The 26745-nt window shown below is 40.4% G+C and overlaps 1 protein-coding gene and 1 long non-coding RNA gene across 3 annotated transcripts; one reads left to right on the top strand and one right to left on the bottom strand.

Moving 5' to 3' along the window:
- Positions 1–3586: 3586 nt before the first annotated feature.
- Positions 3587–25113, bottom strand: sv2ba (synaptic vesicle glycoprotein 2Ba). The gene is made up of 13 exons (XM_037789280.1): positions 24956–25113; positions 19927–20640; positions 13797–13977; positions 12046–12197; positions 10600–10733; positions 9938–10027; positions 8018–8131; positions 7843–7931; positions 7381–7545; positions 7139–7272; positions 6672–6872; positions 6398–6557; positions 3587–5015 (listed from the first exon to the last, which is right to left on the bottom strand). The coding sequence occupies exons 2-13, from the start codon at positions 20402–20404 to the stop codon at positions 4832–4834; spliced, it is 2082 nt and encodes a 693-aa protein (XP_037645208.1). The 5' UTR covers positions 20405–20640; positions 24956–25113; the 3' UTR covers positions 3587–4831.
- LOC119499969 lies at positions 9194–12537 on the top strand. Of its 2 annotated transcripts, none has more exons than XR_005209496.1 (5): positions 9194–9250; positions 9410–9531; positions 9737–9826; positions 10606–10759; positions 12051–12537. It is a non-coding gene; the product is annotated as an uncharacterized LOC119499969 (long non-coding RNA). The 2 variants fall into 2 exon arrangements; XR_005209497.1 differs by having other exon boundaries at positions 10544–10759.
- Positions 25114–26745: the final 1632 nt, after the last annotated feature.

Here is a 26745-nt window from a genome sequence, read left to right as displayed (position 1 = left end):
ATGGTGTTTCATTTCATTTTGCAAGTCAAGAAAGACGCAGTTTGTTGTAAAACTGTTGAAGTATAAGACGTAATTAGAAAGACTTCACACCCAAAGGTCACGTAAGTGACGTCTCTCTCGCTGAAGTTACGATATCTGTGTGTGTTTCGTACTGGGATGTAATCACACCAGCAACGGGTCTCGCTCATTCTTTCACTTCCCGGCTGATAAAAACATCAGGAGTCGCTGGATAAATCACGTCAGGTAAGACAACGTTACATTTGTTCCTGGTCCTAGCTAACTTAGCTAGCTAGCTGTGTTGGTAACGTATGTTGTGCGAGACGAGAGATGTAGTTCACTGAACGGTTTCACACTAAACTAAATGACATTACGACAAACTGAGACTTTCTTGACTGAAAAATTATGTTTTAAATTGACAAACATCATATGTGTGATTCAATTTTTCACGAAATAAGGTCCCATGGGGTCAACCGGAAGGGGCGTGACTTTGGCTCTCTAGAACGCCACAGTTTATTATTATTAAAAGGATAAAACCGATGAATATAATCAAGACTTACTTACTTAAAGGGACTATATGTAACTTTTAGAAAAGTCCTTATTATTAATCCCGTTAAGTGAACTGCAGTCAGCATCCTGTTGCTCGTGCTCGCACTCCATCGGCGCGAGCATTCATCCTGGGCATCGGCCAAAACAGTGACGTGACATTACATTACAATCATATATCACCGTTAATGACCAGTCTCCATGATACTAACTAGCTTGCCATTTGCAAATTACTTCATCAGCTAACATTACGAAGCAAAACCATCCCGAGTCCTTTAAATAGAAATCAGTCCACAGGCTGTTATAGGCAACTGAGAAAATCAAGGAAGGTCTCAGTTTTTAAGTTACATTACAATCTGTTCACACAATGGAAATACAAAGTGATTATTACATGCAAATTGTTACATATAGTGCCTTTTAATGTAAGTATGTATGAATGGGGACTGTGTCACATTCAACACCGTCTAATAGAAATAAAACGTAAGTTTAGTGTGACGAGTTTTATCTGAAACTTGTGTGGTAATATTAGGGATGTTGAAAGCTTCAGTGTGTGTGTGTGTGTGTGTGTGTGTGTGTGTGTGTGTGAGGTGGCAGGTGAGGGGGATACATTCTGCACCTTAGGTGTGAAACATAGCTGGAACTGGAGGGGTCATCCAGAGGTGGACAGTAAATTTCCTCTAATTGTAAGAGAGTGACATTCACATTACATAACATAATAAAATTCAACAGAATGAATTGAAATAAATTAAATTATTGAAACAGGACGTAGGGAGCAGGAACTCAGTGTTGACTTGGTGTAAAAGTTGATAATATTCTGTAATTCCAGTGAATGGTAGAAACCTAAATCTAAGTTACGTTTTTCAGCCAAATCTCACTTTAGTCACACTCGATGATATTATAATCATTAGTTCCAGTGTGTCTTCTGTTCCTCTAGTTTGACATCCAGATAGACCTGGTGGACACATCAGCAGAGTGTCTTTCACACCTCAGCCAGAGTAAACACATCCTCCTACTACCGGCACTTGCTCACACTTGTGCGCTGCCATGTTTTTACAAGCCCTCCTCATCTACTCCCCCCGACACACAGCTGCCACTGACATGGGAACAGTTATATTCAGCTCCCCACTCACTGCTATCAGGCCGGAAATATGTCATGTTTCTAGAAATCAATCTGAGATCAACACTGTTTCAGAGCAAGAAATGAGCAGAAAATTCAGATTTGTCTTGACAAAACTGAGATGATTAAATATAATACCGTTTTTTTAAATAATTTTTTCATACGACGGAGTATTAGGGCCACATAGAGGGAAAAAAAATCTGAGTTTTCGAGAATAAAGTCGTAACTTTACAAGAAAAAAAGTCGTAACTTTACGAGAATAAAGTCATCAATTTATCCGTCCGTGTGGTTCTTTCTTCGGAATAAACACAGTTTCTTGCACAATCTTTTCAAGGTCCTGATACTTATGATAATGTGGTGCTGATGTGCCAAAAGATTAAGTATTTCCTTATTTATGAAACCTATACTAAAGTATAACTTCACAAGATACTCCACGTTCCTCATTTTCACACAGGTGGCACGCTGCTCTATTTCCCCTCTAAAATAACACTCAAAACGTCTGACTTTATTCTCGTAATTTTACGACTTTTTTTCTCGTAAAGTTATGACTTTATTCTCGAAATCTCAGATTTTTTTTTTCCTCAATGTAGCCCTAATACTCCGTCGTAGTTTCATCACAGAACAAAACTAAAATCTCATTGTTCCTCTGTCAGCATTAGAAAAGTCACAGAAGTGCCTACAGTACTCTGTTCACTAATGCAACATATTTAAAAACTTCCCAGTATTCGTGACTTTTTCACTGAAAATAATCCTGGTGTATTTTACTTTGAGAGCATGTTAAGCTTTTTTTAAGAGGAAATTTTGAATGTTTTCTGCTTAATCCGCCCCGACATCTTTACATCTCGTTAGCACCACAGTGAAGTCATAATGACTTCCTCAGTGATTTTATTTCAAAGTCTACATTATACATATTTAAAGTTGTCGGATCACATCAAAAGGAATAGTTCAAAAAATGTATTCTCTTTCTTACCAAGAATAAGATGAGGAAGTCGATACCATTTCTTAGCACAAAAAATGGGAAACAGGGAGAAACAGCTAGCCTTTTCTGTCCAAAAATAAACAAGTTATGTGCTCAGCCAATAGTCCAGCATGCAACCCACGTGCAGATTAATCAAATATATAAATAATATAATGTGTTAATTGGTGAGCTTTGAGGTTTTGTTCAGACAGAAAGTGAAGCGTGACTTGACCGCTGGACCGTTTATTAGCCCTAAAAACAGGCAATGTAGGCCTACCACCTGTACAGAGGTAGCTGTAAGCTAACAGACCCACAGACCGTGTCTGTGGGAGAGTGCCTTTGTGTGTTTTTGTGTTCACCTCAGCAGCCTTTGACTGAACAAACTCACCAACTCCAGTTCTTTGTTATTTCTCTCAAGTTTAAACATTTTCAATGTCCTAGGATTGCTGTTTCCCTTTTTTCCAGCCTTTATGGAACTTTAACAGGCTTTAGCCCTTTAACGGGCCGCTGGTCCTATCTCTATAGGTTACTTAACGGTGCTAAATGTGAGATTGGGAGTGTTTCTGTTGCCTCTGCACAGTTCTCAACATGGCGACTGCTGGCTGAGCAGGCGGCTCGTGGCTGACGGTGCTAATAGCGCTAACAGTGAAAACAACGGCAACACTGCTGACAGAGCTAACAGTGTTAAAATGAGAGGGAACAGGGTGGGTGCTATGGTTCCACGACGATGCTGTCGGTCGGGACGGTGTTATGAGCTGTAACCGCCGTATGAGACCAGTGCATAACGGCGGCCCAGAACTAATGCTCTGGATATCGTACAGAGCACCTTTAACGCATACATAGTAATCATCTTCTCATTTAACTCTCGTATTTCTTAATGTCCAATCTGAAACTCTCACAGTCATATAAGTGTATAACTTTTTTTATGTATTCATTCCACATTCTGCATCAATTAATAACCAGAAAAATGGATCATAAGCCCTCAGCTTTATTCAAGTCATGATGGAGCTACTATTTTACAACAAATATACACAGGTCTACAGTATGTACAACAACAAATATAGTAGTGGTAGTCAGACTATTGTGTGAATTCACAGACATGTGGATAACAACCACTCACACGCACACACGCTCACATACACACAGCTCAGTCATGCAAAAAAAGTAACATGCTCCTTAGAAATCTTGACACATGTTTGTCAGAAATGCAGCAGGTTCTGTAAAACTGTTCTTCATCAGAACATTAAAATGAGAGCATCATATCAAAACACAGAATCTCACAGTGTTGTATCATTCTCTCTTTTAGAGAAAAAATAAATAAATAAATAAACGGAACAATTCCTTACACGTTGTCATGGCAAGATGTGACAGAAGATAAGACTCTACGTTATGATCACCACCTACAGAACACAGCGCTATACGGTTAAGACGGCAAACAGGAGGAGAATCCGCAGTCGGCTGTTCAGGTTGGATTTGGATCAGCTGGGAGAAAATGAACAGGAGTGGATTCAATAATAAAAACCTACATTTAATAAAATGGTCAATCCAGATTTATGTCTAGAGAGATCAAACCAAGCAACAACATGTGAACTAAAGACTACACACCACAGGACAGTGCAGAATAAATAAAGACTGGGTGAACGAAAGAGGTGTGTTCTCTGAATAACAACACCAGCAGCATTATTGCTGCTGAGCCTCGGCATGAATACAACGGGATTCAAATCCAATTCAAGTCATGACTATAAGTTCTCTCTCTTTCTTTCTTTTTTTGTCCAGCAGGGAATGAAATCAAAGCACAACATGGTAACATGAACTACATCACCTTTCAAGTACAGACATATTTTCATCTCATATTATTTTTTCTTTTACACAAACCTTAAAACAAATGTTGCTACACCGTGTATGTGTGTGTGTGTGTGAGTAGAGGATGGGCAATAAATGCTAAAAAGGAAATGACACTAGTTGTATATGATGTGACAGAAATGTTGGGCAGCCTGAGGAGCTCACAGAGGAAATAAAAAGCAACCACAAGTTCATGTAGGCAACCAGACAGGTTTTCAACATTTTAATCATAAACACAGCTAGCGCAGCATGGCCTTTCTTTCTTTCTTTTTTGTCTTTCCAATTCAGTTTAAGCTGATACACTCTCAAAAAAAGCTTTCCCCATAGCGATACAGTGGTTGAGGCCCGGAGGTTGCAGGAGTTTTGGCTTTTCATGAGAGGATTTTTTCCCGGGTTTCGGGCAGCTTGAGAGCCACCAGACCTCCGCAGACGAGGGCGGCGAAGGCCAGGAAGATGGGGATGATCTTAGTGATGCCGATGAAGGCTGCAAAGATGAAGCTGGCGAGGATGGCAGAGAACTTACTGATCCCATTCAGGATGCCGAACGCTGTCCCTCTGCGGAGTCACAAAGACAGAGAAAGATTACGTGACTGACTGATGAATTGAATGTGTTTTGACAGTGCAGGTTATTTTTTTCTTGGTGAGAGTTAATTGCTATCTGACTCGTGACTTAAAAAAGATTACAGAAAAATATTGCAAGAATGCAAAAGTTCTAAGTGTGCTGGCACAAAAGAATGAAGTCATCTTATCAGATTAATTATTTTCCAAAATATCCCGGTTACAGGAGCTGCCATCTTGAGATTTTGACGTCATTTGGAGCCAGAGTCTGTGCAGTGTTGATCGAACGGTGGAGCCGCGTTATCGATGTCACCCGCCCGAACCAATCGCGAGCCGAGCACAGCTGCAGCTCGTCAACAAGAGAGACTCACAGCTGCCAATCATGACGTCTCACCCCCTTTTTATAGCATCAAGTAACTAATTAAAACCAAACTTATCAGAAAAATTCTGAGAAATCATCTCTGGGAAAATTATTTGACGTGTACTTTGACTTTTTAGTTTGGCCCATGTCCCATCCACTAATATAGAGGGGGCGGGGTTTATGACCAATACTGCAGCCAGCCACCAGGGGGCGATCCAGATGTTTTGGCTTAACTTTTGAGGAGCTGTCATGTCGTCCATCTTCATATACAGTCTATGTGTCAAACTGACCATTCATAAAGTCACAAACCCCTTAGGTAGTGGCTATGCACAAAGTTATTTCTGAAACAATGGGTCTTTAATTTCATACAAAAGTCAACAGTCCTATAACAAACATCGGTTTTGATGGGAATTTTACAAGAGAAAGGGTTTTGAGGACAAGGACTAACTGATGAGTTCGACAAGCGTTAACTCCATCTCGTTTAATGAGTTTAGCTAGTGTTGCTGGAGGACAGAGCTACTAATGTTAGCTTAAACTCTCTGATATAGGCTAGTACCATCTTGGCTCCAACACAGTGGATGTTTCGGTCGTTACGCAACCCCACAGAATAACGTGGTTAGAAAATGACATAGTGCTTGGCTTAAATAACACTATATATCAATACTGTAGGCAGTAAGCTAGCTAGCTGGGCATGCCAACGTTGGTAACTTACATTAGAACAGATAAACAATCTGTTTATACAATCCTTATACATTTTTCTCTCGTATTTTTGGTCAGGAAAGATTAAAAAAAAGGCACCCGCCAAATGCTTTAGATACCAATTATCTCTCCTACTACAGCCCCATTCACACAACTTCACCATGTGGAGAAAGTCAAAGCTCGACAGGCCTGCCGTACAGTCGCTAAGCTATGATCGGAGATTTGCTGTTTGGCTGAGGGGTTTTAGGGGTAGAGATGAACAGTGGTGTGGTAAAGACCACACTGGACCTTTAACCAGTGGGATGTAGTTGGACTGTACCTTTTAGAAGATGGGTAGAGTTCCACAGAAATGACCTGTAGTCCGTTCCAGGCCGCCACGCTGGCGCCATAGAAGAGACACTGCCAACATATTACAGCTCCTTGACTGAAACTTAGCAGTAACAGGAAAGTGCAGGCAGACGACGCCAACATAGAACCACCTAGAAAGACACATGGATGATTACATACTGAAACAGGTTCGGCATACTAAAAACCCCATCTATCCAGGGTTACTGTACTAATACTGTATTATTTACACCTTCTGCTGATCCCACCTATTATTCTGATTCTTCCTATCTTGTCCATGAACAATGCCGAGATGATGTTGCCGGGCAACACGGCCAAACTGCCCAGGAAGCTGACCATGTAGATGACGATGTCGTTCTCCTCCTGGAAGTTCAGGTGGCAGCCTTTCTTCGGATGGAGGAAGGTGGTGTTCTCCATTCGACAGTCTTTGAACTTTTCCTGCCAGAGGTCTGGAGAGAACAGAGGGGTGTTAAAAGGATAACAGTTTGGGGTTTATATTTTTACATTAGGCTGTAAACACAAGTTTTCCCCTGTTATTGCTGGAGGATAAACATATTGCAAAGTATTAATGCTTTGACTAAGATGACTGTTTGAGGGCAGCATTAATGTTTTAATATTTATACCACTAATTAGTTGAGTTTAATGAGCCCCAGCAGTGTAAAAGTGCTATAAAACATTTTTATTACAGTCTTTCATTACTAATTTTGTATGATACCTGTGTTATAGAAGACAGTGTTTTTGATGGTGCAATTCTCAAAGAAGGTGTTGGTTGACTTGACGTCCTCAAAGTAGCAGTTTTCAAACAGAGAATCCTCAAACTTCACAGACTTTATCTCAATGTTCTCAAACCTAAATGAAAGGAAAGAAATCTCATTAAGCAGTATAAACAAATTGTGAAAGAGCATGACCTAAATATAATATAAAAATGTTAGGGGGCGGTGTTGAAGGAAAACGTACTTGTCATGGATGTACTCTCCCTCGCGGTGGACCTGGTTGACCAGAGAGAAGTTGAAGTGGAAACGTTCGACCCGTTCCCGGTGGAACACTTTGACCTTGGACTCGTACTCCTCGTACTGCATGTATTTGATCATATCAGGAAACCACACTCCCAGCCCGTGGTAGCTATGATACACAAGGAAAACATACAAACATGAGCGCATAAAAGCCAAATGAGCTGCATAGCTAAATATTAGCACAGTAGTAAATGAGAAAATCTGTTTTTTATTGTGATTTGGGCCTTTAACATTACCACTGACATTCTTTCTTTCCTCAGATAGCTCTTTCTCAGAGATGTTTATGAATATCCATTTTCATAATATTCTAAAAATGCATGATTTGAATGCACTAGTAGGGATATAAGTGTATTATACTATAACATTTTTGCCTCAAATCTCAATGTGGGCGCAGAACTGTTGCTACCTGAAGGCCAAGCAGAACCAGACGATAACCAGGAAGAGGCCTTGCAGTCTGAGCTCTGGAGCTGATAGTGACATGATGTTCGCCATCACCTGAAAGAGGGACAGATAAACTGACGATTAAGATAGAAATGTAAGGTATTCTATTTTAGTGTATAGTTTTAGAGTGATCTGCGGACCTGTTGCAGCATGGTCATGTGTCTGACGGTCCAGCGCTGGAAGGCAGTCCCAGTGTCGCTCTGGATCTCTATGAACTCGTCCTCCTGAGTTTGTGGTGTCCTAATGTTGGTCGCCTGCACAAAGAGAGAGGAGTTTAAACAATAATTTCATCTTCATTTCATGATTGTGTTTCAACAGAAATCCAGAATACATTGTTTAATTTAAAGATTTTTAACTGGATTTAATGAAAACCTGAGAAGGTATATATAAGAAAGAAAACCTATGTACTAAAAAGACCCATTGGCTATTTGAACTTGTATTTAAACCTACCTCATAATGAACAAGAAATGGAGCTTGTTGCTCTTTAGCCTTTTATATATCATTTAATTTTTAATGTTATCTTATTTATTTCCTTTACTTAATCTTCTTTCACATATTTGTGAGGGTCACTTGCCACTCAGCAGGCTGGTTGGGTTCATTATCTCTGAGGATAGGAGGCAGCTGTGGAGCCTAATTGTCCCTGATAAGGATCAGGTGGTTGAAGCCTATATCTACCCCTAGTTTCAGTGCTCAGGTGCTGACTCGTTTTCTCTTTGTCAGAGGTAGTGAGAGTGCTGTCCTGTTTTTGTTCTGTCTGTATAGGGGTGTGTGAATCTGCTGAAGTACCACGTGAACCTATCTGTGGGATTCACTCACCATTTAGCTTCTTCTCAGAGCTGGAGTCTCTTAGAGTGGGTTAGGTCTGTGTGGGTCTGCCTTTGCTGGTTCTTTTGTTTCATTTATGTTCTAGTCAGCTGCTCGGCTCTTTCAGTTTTAGTCTTTTCAAGATATATTGAGTGTAGGGAGCACTTCCTTTTAGGCCTGTTTTCATTTGCTGTTTCCCCTCTCCCTTTAGATCGCTTGCGATTTTTGTGGTTATCCTTCAGGATTAACTTTAAGATTCCCCTGGTCCGCAATTGCATCCTTCCCCCCTTTTCCCCTGACAATACTATGGTTTTTCACCTAGCGAAGGCCTTTTTCACAGGAGACAAATGGCAGGAACAACCCAGGCGTACCGTGTTACTAATAACATTAATGATGGCTCTGTTGTGCCCCAGCAGAGAATGTACTGTATATTGCCAAGAAGCAATAGTCAATTGTTTGTTCCATTGCAACATCAGCGCCCAGCAGAAAAGCTACGCTTCTGCCATTTTGGACTGAAAGCGACTACCGGACGCTAGTAAAAACGTCCGCCTAAAAAGTGCCATACAAAAGTAAAACAAAATTTTTTCTATTGACATATTCTACTGAAATTGCCTGTGTTGAACAATAAAATATTATAAATATAATAAGCGTTTTCAGTCCAAAGTGGCGGTAGTTGTCAAAAAGAAAACTGAGTTTTGTATCTTTGCTTCTTTACTCTTTGGCCCCAGTAAGCCATGACAATGTGACAGTGAGCCAGCATGCATAATATCAAGACCCTGGAACTGAAGCAGCTAAGTGGAATTCAGCCATCATTAATTTTATTATTTACATCTGTGCTCATTATGGCTTGGTGAGTTCCACTTGTTTAGTCCAATAAAATAACTTTCACCACTTCATAACATATACATTAATTATATCATAAAGTATGTAAAATGTGCTATTTGTGACATTTATAATACAAGAACTTCATGTACGGTACTTTCAATAACAGCACAGACAGACTTTGACGGGAAATGTTACTCTCAATTTGAAATTTGAATGTATTTTTTTCACAGCAGACTTTTTGACTTGTCAAAGAAAAGCAATGGTGTAACCAATGGACCCTGAACCTGGAACTCCTACATGCACCGAAGCCATCATTAATGGTATTGATTACACCTGTGCTTTTCCTGCTAGGTCATGTTGTTAATGAACTGCTAAATTAGAGAACTGGTGTTGAGTGCAAAACAACAGCGTTGTTGTAAATGAAGGCTTACGGTGAAGACTCTCTCTGGCTCCCCCTTGGCCTTCCAGTTGGTGTCGTGAACTCGTCGCAGGACCATCCACGCCTCATCATGTCGGGCACTCTGAAAAAAAACACACAAATACAACAGCATCCATAATTTCAAGAGCGTTCTGTGAAACCTCTCTGGGTTTATGGCACGTTTATTTCCCACATAAACTGCAGCCAGATGCTTAGTTGAGTAACAATGTTCCCATGAGGTCTGCCTCTTATCAGATGGGGGAAGTGTGTGATAATTTGGGGGTGTGTGATATGAACATGATGGAGCATCCCGGCTGTAACATACAAACACAATACCACATGTGGTTAAAGGTCTGACAATGTCCGGGATGAGAAACAGAGGTGGGTGGTGTTCTGCTGGCGCCTTAGCAGCCTTTCGCTACCTTTGCACAGCAGTGGGATGTTGCTCAGGGGGCTGGTGATGACTCAACACTCTTTAACCAATCACAAGCTTGATGTTTAACACTGACATAATGAATATTAGAATAGGGAGCGTACATCTCAATGTTTTTTGTTCTTAAAATTAATCTAACCTGTAGGCTAAGAGCAGTACAGATTAATGTGTTTTTATGTTTTGCAGACAATAAAACCACGTTTTAATCTTGCATGTTTTAATCTGGCAACGCTGGATCTGACCTCCAGGAGGAAGCGAGGGCTCTCTGGCATGAAGACGACTCCGACAAGTGCAGCCAGCGCCGGGAAGAGACACACCAGAATGAATAATCTCCAACTGTGGATCTGGAGCTCTGAACCGATGGCGAAGCCCCAGCCTGGAAAACAATCCAGCACACAGCATGTTAATATTTCAAGAACCCCTTCTTTCTGGCATATTTTAATGTCCAAATCACTTTAATACTGGAGTGCAACAAAACATATCTTTTGTATATGCAAAACATATTTTATGCACTGATGTAACTACTTTTGCATTTGAGCCATTTGCATTTGAAACATTGCATTAATTGTGGCAACTGTGGGTTCATTTTAGACTCCCATGGAATTATTCTTCAATTCCCGATGGTGGCAACATTTTTACGTATTTTAAAGGTGCTATGTGTAACTTTAAGAAAATCCTTGTTTTTAATTACACCTGTGGCCATTAAGTGAACTTCAGGCAACATCCTGTTGCTTGCGCTTGAACCTGTACGAGCGTTTATCCTGGGCATCGGCATTACAATCATATTTACATTAACGTTACTATCTCTTGTTCCTATATTTTATTTGGACCATTGGTTCCATGATGTTAACTAGCCTTCGTTTACAAATTACTTTATGAGCTAACATTACAAAGCACCCAACACCAGATCCATGCCACTAAGTTTCAGCTAGCTGGCTAACCTGAGCTTAGCTTAGTTTGCCTTGCATCGCTTTTGGTAGAAAGCCATCGTTATTTATACACCTTTGCTTTGTGCCATTACATCATTTATTGTTGGATAAAATCAACACCGTTTGTGATAATACACAAGTTAGTATCATGGATCACGTTAGCCGGTGAAGTAATTTGGCAAGTTAGCCAACTAACATATCCACTCAGAGTATTTTGCTAATGATAATGTTAGCGTTAGTTGCTTTGTAATGTTAGCTGTAATGCTGCGGGAGTCTGGATGAATTAGCTGACATTATGCACTCAAGACAGTATTTTGGTACGTTAGCTACACACTGTTGGTGTTGGTGGGAATTTTCCGGCAAAACCGTCACCAGTCCTTTAGGCAATCGAGAAAGTCGGGGAAGCTCTCCGTTATTTATAGTTATGTAACAATCTGTTTGCCTTGGCAACACAAAGCGATTAATTCATGTAAATTGTTTCATATTGTACCTTTAATGTGAATTATTCCTATTTAATTGGTGGGGAAACTTCTCAAAATGAGACTTATTGCCAAGCAGAAAAATGATTTACGCCACATCCTGTCGTTGGTGCAGACTGAGAAGAAAAAAGTTCCACGTCAAACAACTAAATGTTCCTCCAGTGAATCAAATGATATCTCCGTCTACTGAGATGATGTACAGTGTGTCTGAATGATTGTGTGCCTTCATGTGAGTCTACTACAGTGTCTGGTTATGTGATTCAGCATGTGTGTGTGTTACCATAGTGAGGGATGATTCCCCAGGCGGTGAAGGAGGCGTACAGGCCTCCCAGCATCCAGAACATGCAGAGCCAGCTCAGATGTTCTCCACGTTTATCCATCTGCAGGAACTCGGCGAAGTAGGTGTACACTATCGGGATGGAGCCGCCGATTCTGGGGGGAGGAATCACAAGAGATCTCAGAAAATAAATCTCTTCTCTTCCTCACTAAACACTTTCATTTTGTCCATCACTCTCTGAGGATTTAGAGGATAATTTTCTGTGATATCTGGCATTTGACATGTTACTATTGGTTAATGTTTGTGATTTAGGATTGTAAGCGTATTGTTCTAATGACTTGGTTCACCCAAATTACACAAAAACGTATGTTCTCACCTACTACTGATATCTACTGCAGATAATTTTACTCTAACTCCACCCCAACACATTGGAGGTGCATGGAGTTAAATTTTTAGTGCTCAAAACATTAAATATTACATTTAAAAGACTCATCAGTGATGTGTCTTAATATCCCTGCGTGCTGCTGTGAAGAGTTTTAATTGGAACTTACGTCTACAGAAGAAATACTTGCTATAAAAACTGTAATTTGGTGCTCTTTAAGAGCAAATAAATAACCAAGCGTAAAGGTTTATGACTTGAGTGTAAATGTTAACAATAAGATTTTATGTTGTGAATGCTCTCTGCGTTGTCAATATGTACCCACACAGTTTTATTGTTAGGTTAACACACTTTTACTTTTTAAATGTGCACATGAAGTCAATGCAATCAAAACCTATACAAGTTAATACCCAGATTGTGGAAAGTCAGTTTGTAATACGTATGATAAAAAGCATTTTGAGAGATAATGAATGATAATTACTGGTGGCAACTGAATACTTTGTGGATTGTTTTTGGTGGTCAGTTTGTCCAGAGGGCTCTCAGTGTTCGGTACGATGCCAGGACTGACCAGATCATAAAGTTAAATTGAGGATATGATTGAAATTAGGGGAAAATTTGACTTAGAAATTGTTCATATCGTGAGAGTTTATGTTTTATGGCTGGAGCCTGCTGATAGGGAAGTTAAATACCACTACAGTATGTTTAACATCAAGACAATCAGTGACATTTGTTTTGTGAGCCAGCAGATGCGAGTGTTAATGACTAACACGGTGCTCATTATCACTGTGTACCAGCAACAGCTGAACGTTTTATTTTTGGTGACCTTGTATTTTTTTTTTTGGCTTAGCAAAAAGCTCAAACATCAATATTGCAGGTCTGGGTAGACACTCAGGCTGCAGCTGTGATCAATAGAAATGTGTCTTTGAAAGATGCAAAATCAATCTGAAAAGCTTCACCCCAAGGTGCTGGCAACAGCAGGAAGTCAGCAATAAAACGCAAATTAAAAAACAAGCAAAGAGCAATGTTCACTTGTTTTAATTGGGAAAAAAATAAAGAAATGCTTTAATGAAGTAAATAAACAGACATCTCTGTGTTGTATTAATGAGGAAAATGAACTAACAATTGTGTCGACTGGTGTTATTGAATTACGTCCTCTCTCTACCTCAGGCTGTGAACCGAAGTGCTTCCTTTTACTCATCTTACTTAAATTTCAGGTGTCTTATTTTGGAACAAATATTGTCAAATACAAATATAGGGATGTGCTTTCCCTCCCACAAAAAATCTTCCAGACTTGCTTGTTTCCACTAAATGGATTAATGATGGAAAAGGTCAGTCATTCTAATAAATGTGAAGATGGATGTAAAACGTGTCTCACCCGAAGCCGGAGCAGAACCTGAAGAAGAGGAAGAAGCCGTAGCCCTGAGCGAAGCAGGACAGGAAGGAGAAGACCAGGTCGATGGATAGGACGTAGATCAGACACTTCCTCCTCCCCATCTTGTCGCACAGACCCCCCCACACCAACGCTCCCACCATCATGGCCACATACACCAGCAGACCTGCAAACACACACACAAAAACCTCATTTGGAGTCATTTGACCTTTACATTTGTTATAGGTCAAGTTACATGTTTTACTCCCATAAGGGACGCTTGATCTCAATGAAACACACAGTGGAGGCTCTACAGCAATACTGTATGTATTTTCCTACATATACATACACACAAACATCACTGGAATGAATAGTGGATCTGTTGTTAAAGGCCAAAATCTCCACAAGGGGGCTCCCTTTACCCTCGTATGAACACAGAGGACTGCAGAAATCATCACTTTCCACTATAATTCAGCGTGATGCATCCTTACGTGCGTGCTCTGATCAACATTTCGGAATATTCACAATGGCGTACCGAGAAAATGCACCTTGACTGATTTTAGCATTCCCAGAAATGTGACGGAGTAGTAAAGGTCATAATGATTTTGAGGCATCTAAGAGCGCATCACTTCCACAATATTCACCTTCCATGTATTTTTGAAATCTGACATTTTATTGTTACTTTGATTACATGCTTTTGCATCTTCAGATTCCCACTCTTGGTCACAGCGACCTGGAGTTTATATCCCAGCATGCACTAGGCAGGAGGTCTGCTCTGCCATTTCTTGTTGTTGTAAAGCAACAGCTCCACCGAGGAGATAACAATGATTATTTCCTTTTTATGTCTCTGGGGAGAGTAATATGCACTCTTGTTTAAACCTTTAGACCCATACCTCCTGCCTGCTCTGTGTTTTTACTACACACAGCCCTAATTACAGCAGGACTAAGCAGCTTAACGGCACGTGGAGCCATAGTGTGCACCTTCCCCGTGGATTACTAGGCGATCCAAATGCTCCGGCGCTCCACACGCCAAGGTGCACATCCCTAACTCATTCAACTAGAGACCGCTAAGGGCACCAGGAGACAAAAAGTCAAGGCTAACATGAAACCTAATATCTTGGCCAAGTTGTTGCTTAGGGCAATGCGTATGCCTTTAGGTAGGTACATGGACAGGTTGACAGGGCGGCCTTGTGATTAGACAGCCTGTCCTTCAGGTGAAGGCCCAGGATCAAGCCCTGCAGCAACAAGCTCCCGTGTGCCTGTTAAAGTGTCCTTGAACACAGAGGAGACATTGAATCCCTGGAGGGGAACGAACAATTTCCCTTTTTTTCTTGCAGTATTAAAAGTGAAAGCACTGTAAGTGCATTTAGAGACAATGAACCCACTCGGGAGGGAAAAAAAACTGCACACTTGCAGAGTACGCATTCTCCAAAGATATAATATGTACTGTCTAAAGAAATGATAACTCTGTGTTCATAATTAAAACAGATGAGGCTTTTCAGTATGTATAGATGACTTTGCTTGAAATACAATTTCATTCCAGATATAAGAAATTGAGTATTTCTATCCTTAAAGGGTCTATATGCAAGAATCAGAAATTGCTTGTTATCAGTGACACCTGTAGCCGTTAAGTCAACGACAGTCAGCGTCCTGTTGCTCGCGCTATGTCGACGTGAGCGAGCATCGGTCAAAACAGTGAGGCGACACACACGAGACTGAACGTGATTGACAGTTAACGTTAGCAACATTAGCAGCTAAAACCACATATCACTATATATTATTCTATTTTCCCCCCAACGTCGGTCACATTCATGTTTTGCGAGACGGGCTTCACTAGATATAACTTTGGTTATTTTGTGCTTCCGTGGAGTTTGTGTTGGAGTCCGAGTTGTGGTGGGGGCTGGTTGTTTATCGGCATTAGCGGATTCCATTTCTAACCGAATGTTAGCTATCGCTGCACACAGTTAGCCCTGTAGCGGAGCTGAAGATAGTAAAGGCACTCGCGAGCGCGCATAACATCACATCCGTTGTATTTTCCTGGAAAAAACGTCCCGCATTCTTCACATTAAAAGCAGTCTACAGGCTGGTAGAGGAAACTCAGAAAGTCGCGGAAGGTCTCATTTTTTAGGTTGGGTTACAACCTGTTCACACATTGGAAATTAAAAAAAATAATTTATTCAACTTACATACACTCCCTTTAAACGACAAGATAACATTTTATAGAAAATAACGTGAGTTTTATGAATATGACCGGCAGCGTTTTTACCAAAATCACAAAAGCCTTAAAGTAGTAATCTGCTACATTCATGTCAGTTCTGCTATTCTCACATTGAATAAAACAGTATTGATTGAATCTGTATACAGTGAATGAAAGTTGTAATGGCCTGCAGCCTGTTGGAAACAGCTGTTGTTGTTATTACTGTTAATATTTACAGCCAGGTGTAACTGTTGCATAGCTAACTGAACCTATTGGCAAAACTAACGTTTGCTTGCTAATATCTGACTTGTTTAGATTTAGTAAGTTGATCAAAAGTTTTGTTTTGAAGGATTATAAATTACATTTAACAAAAATATCACAATATATCTCAAATTACAAAATGTTATGCCAATAACGTCAGACTAAGTTCTCAAATGGCGTCGGTTTACGTTAGCATAATCAGATATTACCCACTAACTCTAAACTACAGTACATGAATATTAACTCTGAAACATATATCTCCATGTGTGCACTCATAAACGAAACAAAGTTATTCCTACATTTATACAGCATTGGTAGCTAAGTTTAATATATCTCTAGACTCCCCAAAACTGATGTTTTTCTAAGTTACAGCCCAGGATACCTCTGTTAACACCGTTGATTGCCTTTCATTAGACAGCGCTACAGATTTCATAGTAACTTTAAGGAAGTACACATTCCTTAAGTTTTAATTTTTATGGTATACAACCCAATTTCGTAAACAGAGTTGCACCTGGGTGAGAATAGTCACACGGCAGCTATTCGGCTATTTACACTCAGTAATAGTGGTAGTAATATAAACAGCATTATTTTCAGTTTTCAGTCACAGTTTGGTTAGGTTTAGGAAAAATATACAGTACATGTACACATACAGTATCTAAAGTGTGCCCGGGTAGGGTGCTGGTTATGGAAGCCTGGATGCTAATAGCATGTGCCTTTAGTAAATCACCCATTTCAAACTAGATAGTTGTTATGAAGAACTTAGGAAGAACTTTATGTTTATTTAATTTCATAAGGGACAATGCACATTAATTAACATGAGCACACGAGTCCTGAATCATGTAAATGTGCCAGATTTAGCTATGCAGGCTAATTTTCATCTGCAGTCCCTAACAGGTTGATGGAAATGAATTATGACAAGTTGCCGTAAACAAAGTCTCCCGGTACACAAGTAGTGATGTATTTTTTACACGTCAACAGTAACAGCAGTTTGTTTGGAGTAAACTGCAGAAGAGCTGGATCGTTTGCATGAGCAGTGACGCTGTCATTGCTTAACGGACAAAGAAAATCTCTACAAACTGATCTAAAGTCGATCAAAAGGAAAAAGAAAACGGAACTGGACATCTTGTTGGATTGACATGTGATGTCAATTAATGCCAAGAAATAAAGATATTACAGATTATCCCTGTATTAGCAGCAGGGGAGCACCATAAAACCAGCTCATAATTTATGCATGACCTTTTTAATTGCAAATCCATGTTTTCTCCCAGAAATGCATTAGCTGCATTGCGAGTTTAGCAATTTCCTTGAGATAACTGGTTAAATCTCTGCAGCCACATCAAGCCTGAGATTTAAAACCTGCCAGAACTGTTTCTTCTTTGTGTCCTTGTGTCTGCCACTGTTAGCCTCTTTTATTTTCACTCTACAGATTAAACAATAAAACCACCATTCAATAAGTGCACCAACCATCCTCCTCGTTTTTAACCAAAGGTTTGGGAGTCTTTCGGCTATCCAAGTCTGAGGTTAAGATTAAACACATTTCTGCTCTGGTGAGTCTGGTGAACAGAGCATGAGCATGAATCAAAAAGGATCATTCTGCAGATCTACTTCATATTCTCAGCCGATGATCAGCGCTCCCCTCTCGCTCTGCACAAACAGATGCTGTGATTTCATTTTCGCCAGGCCTTCCGCCTGCTACCAGCGCCTGTCAGAGGCCTGAAGCGTATCTGACAGCTCCGCACCGGGCGCTGCAGGCCGCCAGGCTCTCTGACTGCTGCAACATGCTCCATATTAGCCTGGGAACACACACTGAATACAATCACCACCGGGTTCCTCATCAATCTCTCGCAATGCCTCATCCCAGGAGCCTGTTGTTAAGATGAAATGAGCTATATGCAATCTGCCACATCGCCTGGCTACACACGAGGCCTGGGAAATAAGGTGAGGGACTTTAATTTGCAGTTTGGTTGTCTGCACAGAAAGTGAGGAACAGACGCTTTCAAGGTACATTTCCCAGTAAGTTGGGTATATGCTGCATACAAATTTCAGTATCATTTTTTGGGCCTGTTTCCTGTTATGGTACAATATTTGGGAACAAGTGAAGCCAGCAGGCAACGGAAATAAAAGAAAGACTATCCTTAAAGGAACAGTGTGTAACATTTATGGGGCAGAATATAATATTGATTGGTATGTTTTCTTTAGTGTATAATCATCCAAAAATATAAATCGTTGTGTTTTCGTCACCTTAGAATGAGCTGTTTATATCTACATAGGAAGCAAGTCATTTTCATGGAGCCGGCCACCATGTTACTACAATAGCCCAGAATGGACAAACCAAAACTCTGGCTCTATAGAGGGACATTCACGTTTCCGCATTGGCCACCGTACTCGTCCTACACGCTTGACACACAGGGGAAGTTTCAGTTGGTTGCAATCTGCAACTAAACCGCTAGATGCCGCCAATTTCTACACACTGCACCTTTAATTCACAGTACAACATTTAAAGTACATTGAAAGCAGGCGCTTAATTCTGTGTCTGGTATCTAACATAATAAAACAATAAACATGTGGTGTGGTGTCCCTCAAGTCACCTTCCAGATGCTTGTAATACCTATGCCAAGGTTCACTATCTGGTGACTCAATCTGGTGGCTCACAATGGATGGACCCATACTCTATTAGGATGCACAATGTTGGTTATGTTCTTAATTTTTTGCATTTGCCTAAAAGCTTTTTTTTTCTCCATAATTTGTCCCAGCGCCTGGGGGATATTTTGTCCGTGGGATATTTCTGTCCGTGGTCTGCAACGATGTGCCATCAAGAGCCAAACATATGCAAGATTTTGTTTCAGCCAAGTACAACAGCAGATGATTTCACTGATGGCACTGGGTAAAGATTGGAACTCTTCGACTTAGCTCGTCCTGTAAGTTACCAAAAGACTGTATATCTGTTTTGGATTTGCTAAATTAGTTTTTGGCCATACTCTAGCTGCATGGCTCGAGGGTTGGCAGTGTCTGTCGGTCCACCACTTTGGTTCAGATCCAAATATGTCAGAAACTTTTACATGGACTGCTGTGAAATTTTGTACAGACATTCATGGAGGATGAATTCTATCAACTCTGGTGATCCCCTGACACTGTCACTTTTCCCCTGACAAAACTTTAATACTTTGGTTTGTAACCAAATACCTGCATAATTAATGACCTTTCCATCAGCCCCAGGTGTGCTTTGTTTTGGTGGGCAACCTCCGGTTCTAAGAAGTCAAGCCAATGCTGAAGTGCCTTAAACTTGCATTCTTTCTAACAGCCAGCAGGGGGCGACTCCTCTGGTTGCAAAAAAGAAGTCTGATTGTATAGAAGTCTATGAGAAAATGACACTACTTCTCACTTGATTTATTACCTCAGTAAACATTGTAAACATGAGTTTATGGTCTCAATCTCTAGTTTCAAGTCTTCTTCAATACAGCATGATGTTCATTTAGTAAATTGTGGTCCCATTTAGAGTCAAATAGACCATAAAGCAGGGGACTCAAGGCTTCAAAACGGCAGTCAGTTTTGCTTTTTTTTTTCAAAAGGTGGTTATTACATTTTTGTGTGAAAAAACTGAAGCAAGGTTTAAATACATTTTCATCACTCATTTTCATTATCAGTTTTTCCACCTTCCCTCCCTTTGCTGTCACTTACCCAGCAATCCTTTGTCGGAGTTGGATATGCACATGTCCTTCTCAGCACTGGGCAGGACGAAGCCCACCACGAAGCTGTCCACTCCGTCAGCCATTAGCGCCATACCCAGCACGAAGAACAGCATCCACTGGAAGCGTCCATGGCCGCAGTCCTCCATGAGGGCCTCGTACTGCTCTGGCAGGTTGTCCTCCTCCTCTTCCTGCTGGACAGCCTGACGGGCTTTCCTCCTGGCCTCCGTCCGAGCGGCCCGCCGCGCCTCTTTGATCTCGTCGGGGTGGGGGATGCCTTGGTACTCCCCCTCATACATCTGCTCATCATCGTCTGCGCCCTCGGTGGCATCGCTGCGGGCGTCCTCGTCCTGTGGAGGGTAGTCTGTCTGGTAAGGGTAGCCATCTTGACCTCCACCATCCTGGGTGTAGGTGTATTCTCCACCTTCTGTCACCTGCTGGCTCACGTTGTTGTGATAGGGGTCATCCATGGTTTCTGTTGGGTGTAAGCGGAGCAGGACTGACTTTGCCTTGTAGCCGTCGTACTCTTGAGGAAGCTCAAGTTGTCAGCTATAATGGCATAATCCTCCCAAGGAGCTGTGAGTTACGCTGTGCGGCTGCAGGTATTCTGTGCAATCTCCTGAGTCTTGGTCTCAAATTTAAGGCCTCAACGGTTGCGTTGAATGACTATTACAGTCCTTGATGTGCGTAGTGCTGCATGCTGAACCTAAAACACAATGCACAGCACACGTCACAAATTATCTATAGGCAGAACAACAATGCATTTGTAGAGACATTGCTATGCAACAGTCCCCTTTGGGATGGCTTGTGACCTGCCACGTCACAATGATAGTCCCAAAGGGGTTCACAACATTCATATTATAGCCTACATCGTGCCCTTTGACTCCATAGTCATTGAAACCCTAGAGAAAATATAGAAGTATTTAATTTGCCAACAATACATCATGTAATTGTAGAAGGGCAAGACAGTTCTTTATTGTTTTTAATTTCACTCACACTATGTTGACTGTTTTTTCTAGCTCTTTGCTTTACTTTCCTTTCCTGTGAATCTAATCAATGTTATGTTATTTACTATTACTGGTAAAGGACTTTAAGTCATACATAAATGCAGGTTATTATTCTAGTCATAAATTAAAAGTGTCATTAGGCAGGAAAGAGCAGCTCAGGACTCCCAGTCTCCCCTGTAGGCTGCGTGTCCTTCCACACAACCAGATAATCTCATTGTCTCTACGCTCAGATGCTGTGACGCCATTTTGATCCATCACACAGCGCTGCTGCTGCTGCTGCTGCTGCAGCAACGGTGACACATTCAGATCTGTCTTGATTTTTATATTGACCAGAGGCACCAATAGGACGACAATAACACAAATTATATTGCATTTTAGGATTGTTGCTGGCTGTCACATGCTTTACTGACATGATTAAATGACTTGCACAGTGGAGTCAGCCACATATTCTTCCAAATCCAGCAGCCTGAGGCTGGATCCTCTGTAATTTACAGATAACAAAAGATGGTGTGTTGTGGAAACGCTTTGTAACAGACAACCAAGCTGCACAGCTGAATGCCAAATACAGCACACGATTAATGAGAAATGAGTCACACTGTTAGACTGTAAAGTAACAGAAACCTTGATTTAACCTTCATGTGCACAATCTGGTCCAACTCTGTACTCAGAGATGCTTTTTCTTTTAGTTTTTACTGCAACTACCGTCCTCAGTGCCTTTCTTAAGGGTATCCTGACAGTACTACCTTACTGACTTACTGGTGAAATTAATGGTAAAACCTAAAAAATACTAATAATGGTAAATGCTAAAACGTAGTAGGAATAGCAATAGTAGCACAAGTAAAGAAGAGTCATAAAGTCAGTCAGCTGACTTAGCTAGATACACAATACCTATCTTAGTATTATAATGACAAAGGGTGTATTTCAAGTTTTCAAATGTAAAAAATAAAAGTGTTATTTCTTCTTTCTAAAGTTACAATACCTCACTTTAAGAACAGGACATGTTTCTCTTACTTTTTGAGCCTACTGATTAGGCTACAACGATTTCAAAATGCTTGCTTTTTAACTGTTACAAACATGTTGTGTAAGATTAATCAAATATCTTATACCATTTGGTAGAGTGTGTTGTATTTAACATCTATCTTAATAAAAAAGTGCATGAAAACTGGTTGCTTTATGGCACCTATAACACAAACAGGAAGAGTTAGCTATTTCTTCCGAGCAAGCTAAAGCTAAAACAAGTAGCAACATCCTCTTTGTAGTAAAAAGCAACAGCGGTTGGGGTAAATGTAGTTTTTATTTTAAGATGCGCTTGCGTCAATGCCAGTAATACCACTGGTGTAGTGTTTTTTTTTCTTTTAAATCTAAATTAGAACTATTTGGTGGAAACAAAAATGACTGATTTAATCCTCAATTAGTGTAGTTTCAGAACATGCAGAATATCTAAATCTGAAATCTTTGTAAATATTAATATTTTGCCTCAGGACTCAGGTTACATAATAAGGTTAAAACATCATATTTGTCTATAAAATAAATAAAAATATACATTTTTTCCAGAATGATTATTTTTGGGGTGTCCCTTATCAGTAGTATTAAGTGTTACATGGGTATTACTTGTTATATGGGTATTATTGCTCGATCCAGAAACAACTGCAGTCTCATCGCCTGATAAGTGGATGGTTGGTTTGGGTCGGTCTGTCCTGGTTTGGAGCCATGATGACGAACACTGTAATTTAATCCAGATTAAGACTGCAGATTTTTTTTTTTCATTTTGTCCCTGTTGCCTCACATTATTGTTTCATCACGAAAGTCACAGAGTTGGCTGACGGTGGATTATGGAGTCTGGATTGACGCACTGAAATGTGTCTGCTGCTCTCGGATGTGTAGTTTTTGAAATCCCAAAGTCAGTGTAAAAATGATCAGTTTTGTTGCCATAATGAGAGGAACTGCAACACCGCGATGTGATCACGACCATCTGAGCATACTGTTTTGTTTGTTTTCATCTGTTGTTTCCTTCAGTAACCTGAATAATACATGAACAATTCAGGAGAGAAAGTGAGAGGGTGGATGCTCATTCTGGTTGAGGGACGCGGTGTTGCTTTCATCATCCTGCTGCAGCGCCTTTACTCACACAGCTGGCGCTTACATAACAGTTGCACTCACTCTTCCCCCCTCTGTTTCCCTCCCCGTCCCTTCTCTTCTAACTTATTGATCTGTGTTTGCGGTTATGAATGTAGATCACCCTTACCCCCAACACACACATACACATGCACACACACTGCTGCAATTCAGATGTCAAATCAGCATTTATGCCTGTGCAGGGTTTGAATAGGTCATGATGTGCCTTCCTCTGAGAGTGTCCCTGGGGTTGAAAAGTCAAAGAGCTCCTTTGAATCATGAAAATCAATGTGAGTCTGAGGTTTAACAGGAAGCAGATAGGTCACTGTGTAATTTACAGAAAAGCTATCTCAATTTCACAAGTGACCTTTTACCGTTCAGATCATTTATTAGTTTGACTGAGCCAAACTCTGTCGCCTTTGCTTCATCGGTTTCTGCAGTTTGTTCTCCAGAGAGTAACGGAGCCAAGTAACATATCAATGCTAACAGACTTTGGAAGAATAGCTGCATAAACACACAGTAGATTCAACACTTGAGCTGCTCTTGGGGCCAGATTTTTAGCCTCATTTCCATCCATCCAGTCACCTGGAATCCACTCACTATGACCACAATCAAGTGCCTTGCTCTGCCTTCACATCAGTAGTTACTGAGAGTTGGAGAAGTGTTTATTTATTCAGTTTCTTCATCCATATGTGCACATCCAGGGACTTGGATGTAAGCTGTAATTATCTTTGGGAAGTATAGAAATGCATAAAATCATTTTGCAGAACGTTTTATTAATTATCTGCCTCGTCGTCTTGATCATTTTTCTTTCTTTCTGTTTTATTTTTTAGCACAAGATGTTTTAATCAGCCCCTCTGGGTGACTCCAACACACCTTCACAGTTTGTTTCTTTCTCTCAATCTGCTTTCATTGCATTTTTTGTACTAAACTAAAACCTGAACCAAGAGAGTTGATTTAAAGAAAAAGGCCTCACTGCAACTACAATACAGGTATTTCACCTGAACCTGGCAGCTGATTTGCTTTATCATATGTGCATGGGTAAATAATTCACCTGAACTGTTATTTGGAGAATAAAAACATGCTTTCTTTTTGGTTGAAAATTACCAAAATTGCATATGTTGTCATCAGCATATAACCTGATTTCCACCAGGGCAAGGGGTTTGATTGCCACTGAGGCCAGAGATATTACAACAAAATCCTTCTTTTGTAAAAAAGCATCTTTCATCTATCTACACATTATATCTGTTGGTTGAATAACTCAACTGTCAAAGCAGTGAGTTCATTTTAATCTCAGCTCCTCTGTGACCTCGAGAGATCTGAGACTTCTGGGGACTACCTGTCCGCTAACCTTACCTAACCTAGCTGTCAAATACATTTATTAGCAACACGTTTCTAAGTCAAATACAATCACTCGGTCAGTTACGGAGCAGGAGTTGCTGTTCTGGATCTTATCAAATACTGTATGTAACCTGATATTTACATACCAAAAAACGCTATGTTGAATAGATCCTTATAATAGATTCCTACATGCAATGGAAGACATTCAAACTAATATGATAGTTATCCTCTTTCCTACACTTCTCTACACATCAGTTTTAATCAAAAGCCGAAGAATTTGACAGATTGTACAATGTGTAGCAAGACATCTAAGGATTTTTAGAAGCAGGGTGACCTGAGGTTGACAAAATGACAATTTATTCATGGACTTCTCTATTTAGATGTACAGATTTTGTTACTGTCACTACATTTTGTTGCAACAGTTGAAACTTGAAAAAATAAATTATGGCATCTTTTTAGCCTAAATTATTTCTCACTTCCTCACTAAATTGTCAAAACAACACATTAAATAGCACAACACAGCAAACATTTGAGGAAAAAAATAAGTTGTTGTCTTACCAGAGTTGGCATTCCCTCAATATAAAAATGACTTCTGAACAAAACAAAACATAAATACAAAAAAAATTGCTAGCGTCCCAGTAGCATTTTCAAATGTCCAAAGCCTACATGTCAGTTTATCCTAAGGCCGTGCTGCAGCCAAGGCTGAGGGATTAGGATCCAACCTCACGATCCCCCACCACCCACCGCCACCCCTCCCTCGCCGGGGCTCATCCCTGCAGGAAACTCCCCGGAAATAACCCCCCCTACCTCTGATACCCGGTGGTACGGTCCTACAAGTGTAAAGAGCAACAGGCTCTACTGATGGAGACTGCAAACTGTGGAGACACTCTACAGGAGTTTTAGTGATAGTCTTGATCTCTACAGACAGAGAGGTCAGAGGTCATTGTGAGCTGCCAGAAGCGCAGCTTCTTTTTTTGAGACTTGAATCTGGTCCTTCATGGACTGCAATCATTGTCAAGAGACCTCCAAGAGTGTGCACCTTTTAGATTCCCATTCAAACACTACAGCAGGTGTAGTGTCATCACAGTAGTGGACTGTTTTATATGTGGATAATGGTTGTCTATAGTTACACCAGCCAGGGTTGAGCCCCTCTGTCTCATAAGTAGCAGGGCACATCCCCGCAATAGCTGTATGTGATGTCAAAGTGTCCTTGAGTGAGACATCGACTCTCTGTAGCCGCTCATCCATCCCGAGTCGCTCCGGATAAGCATATCAGCAAAAAATGGCTGAAAAATCCCTCTTCCCTGGAAGCAGGGGGGACGGCCCACTGGTTCATTTTGTTGGGTGTGGATGAGTGCAGATGTGATAATGGATGTGTCTGAGTGGCACCTATACTGCTGGAGATGGATAATCATAGCTCTCCTGCACCACATATCATTCCCGTGGTTTACGTACAGAGAATATATACGGAGTGGAGAGGACTGCCACAGAGAGAGCAGCAGTTACAGTCGGACGGTATGGTGGACTGATGCCAGGCTCTTCCTCCCCAAATGATAGTATATTATGTAGCATAAAAAGCTTTTAATATATGGATGTGTTCCTTGGGCCTCAAAAGGCCTTCACTACGTCCTGTCTGCGGTCTACCTCGGCCAAAACATCTTCATGTTTTTACTGGGAGTGTTTACACTTATGTGAAAGTAAAAAGGCCTGATTCATCCAAATGTGCATCAAGACACCTTATCTCCAGAACGTCTGCTGTGTGGTGGACTTTACATTATACATTTACTAACTTACATAATAAATAAGTAAATACATAATTTAATTTCTCATGCACTTGCAGATTAATTGAGTGTTTTGAGTATTAATGAATTGATAAATAGTCTATAAAATGTCAGAAAATTGTGAAAAATACCTTTCACAATTTCATTAAACCCAAGGTGCCATCTTCAAATAGCTTGTTTTGTCAGATGAACAGTCAAAACAAACATAAAATATTCAATATAATATGATGATGATATCAATATTTTCTTTCTTAAAATATCACAGTTATCATCAATACCGGTATATCGTAACACCCCTAAATCCAATGATATATGGTGCATTTCTGCTGATGCTTTTACTTATGTTTAAAGTACATTTTCATTCATCTAACACTGATGGTGGACATCATCATCATTATCTGATGCACCATGCAAAAACCTGAATATACCGCTATACATTTGTTACATGGAAAGGTTAGCGGTAATTGAAACTCCTTTAGTGTTTTCCAACTTTTTTTGGCTTGTGATCTTTTAAAATGAGCCGATGTCCATGTGTAACTACTTATAACTGTATTATACAAATCAGTC

This window comes from Sebastes umbrosus, chromosome 2 (assembly GCF_015220745.1).
Source record: "Sebastes umbrosus isolate fSebUmb1 chromosome 2, fSebUmb1.pri, whole genome shotgun sequence".
Taxonomy (NCBI): Eukaryota; Metazoa; Chordata; class Actinopteri; order Perciformes; family Sebastidae; genus Sebastes; species Sebastes umbrosus.
This window is presented reverse-complemented; position numbering and strand designations above follow the sequence as displayed.

Excerpts from the sequence above, each read along its gene's own strand:
- sv2ba (XM_037789280.1), bottom strand. The coding sequence starts at position 20,404 with ATGGATGACCCCTATCACAACAACGTGAGCCAGCAGGTGACAGAAGGT. Across the intron at positions 10,734-12,045 it reads GGGAATCATCCCTCACTATG|GCTGGGGCTTCGCCATCGGT; the intron begins GTAACACACACA and ends ATTGTTTTCCAG. Across the intron at positions 5,016-6,397 it reads CTCTACCCATCTTCTAAAAG|AGGGACAGCGTTCGGCATCC; the intron begins GTACAGTCCAAC and ends GTGACTCCGCAG.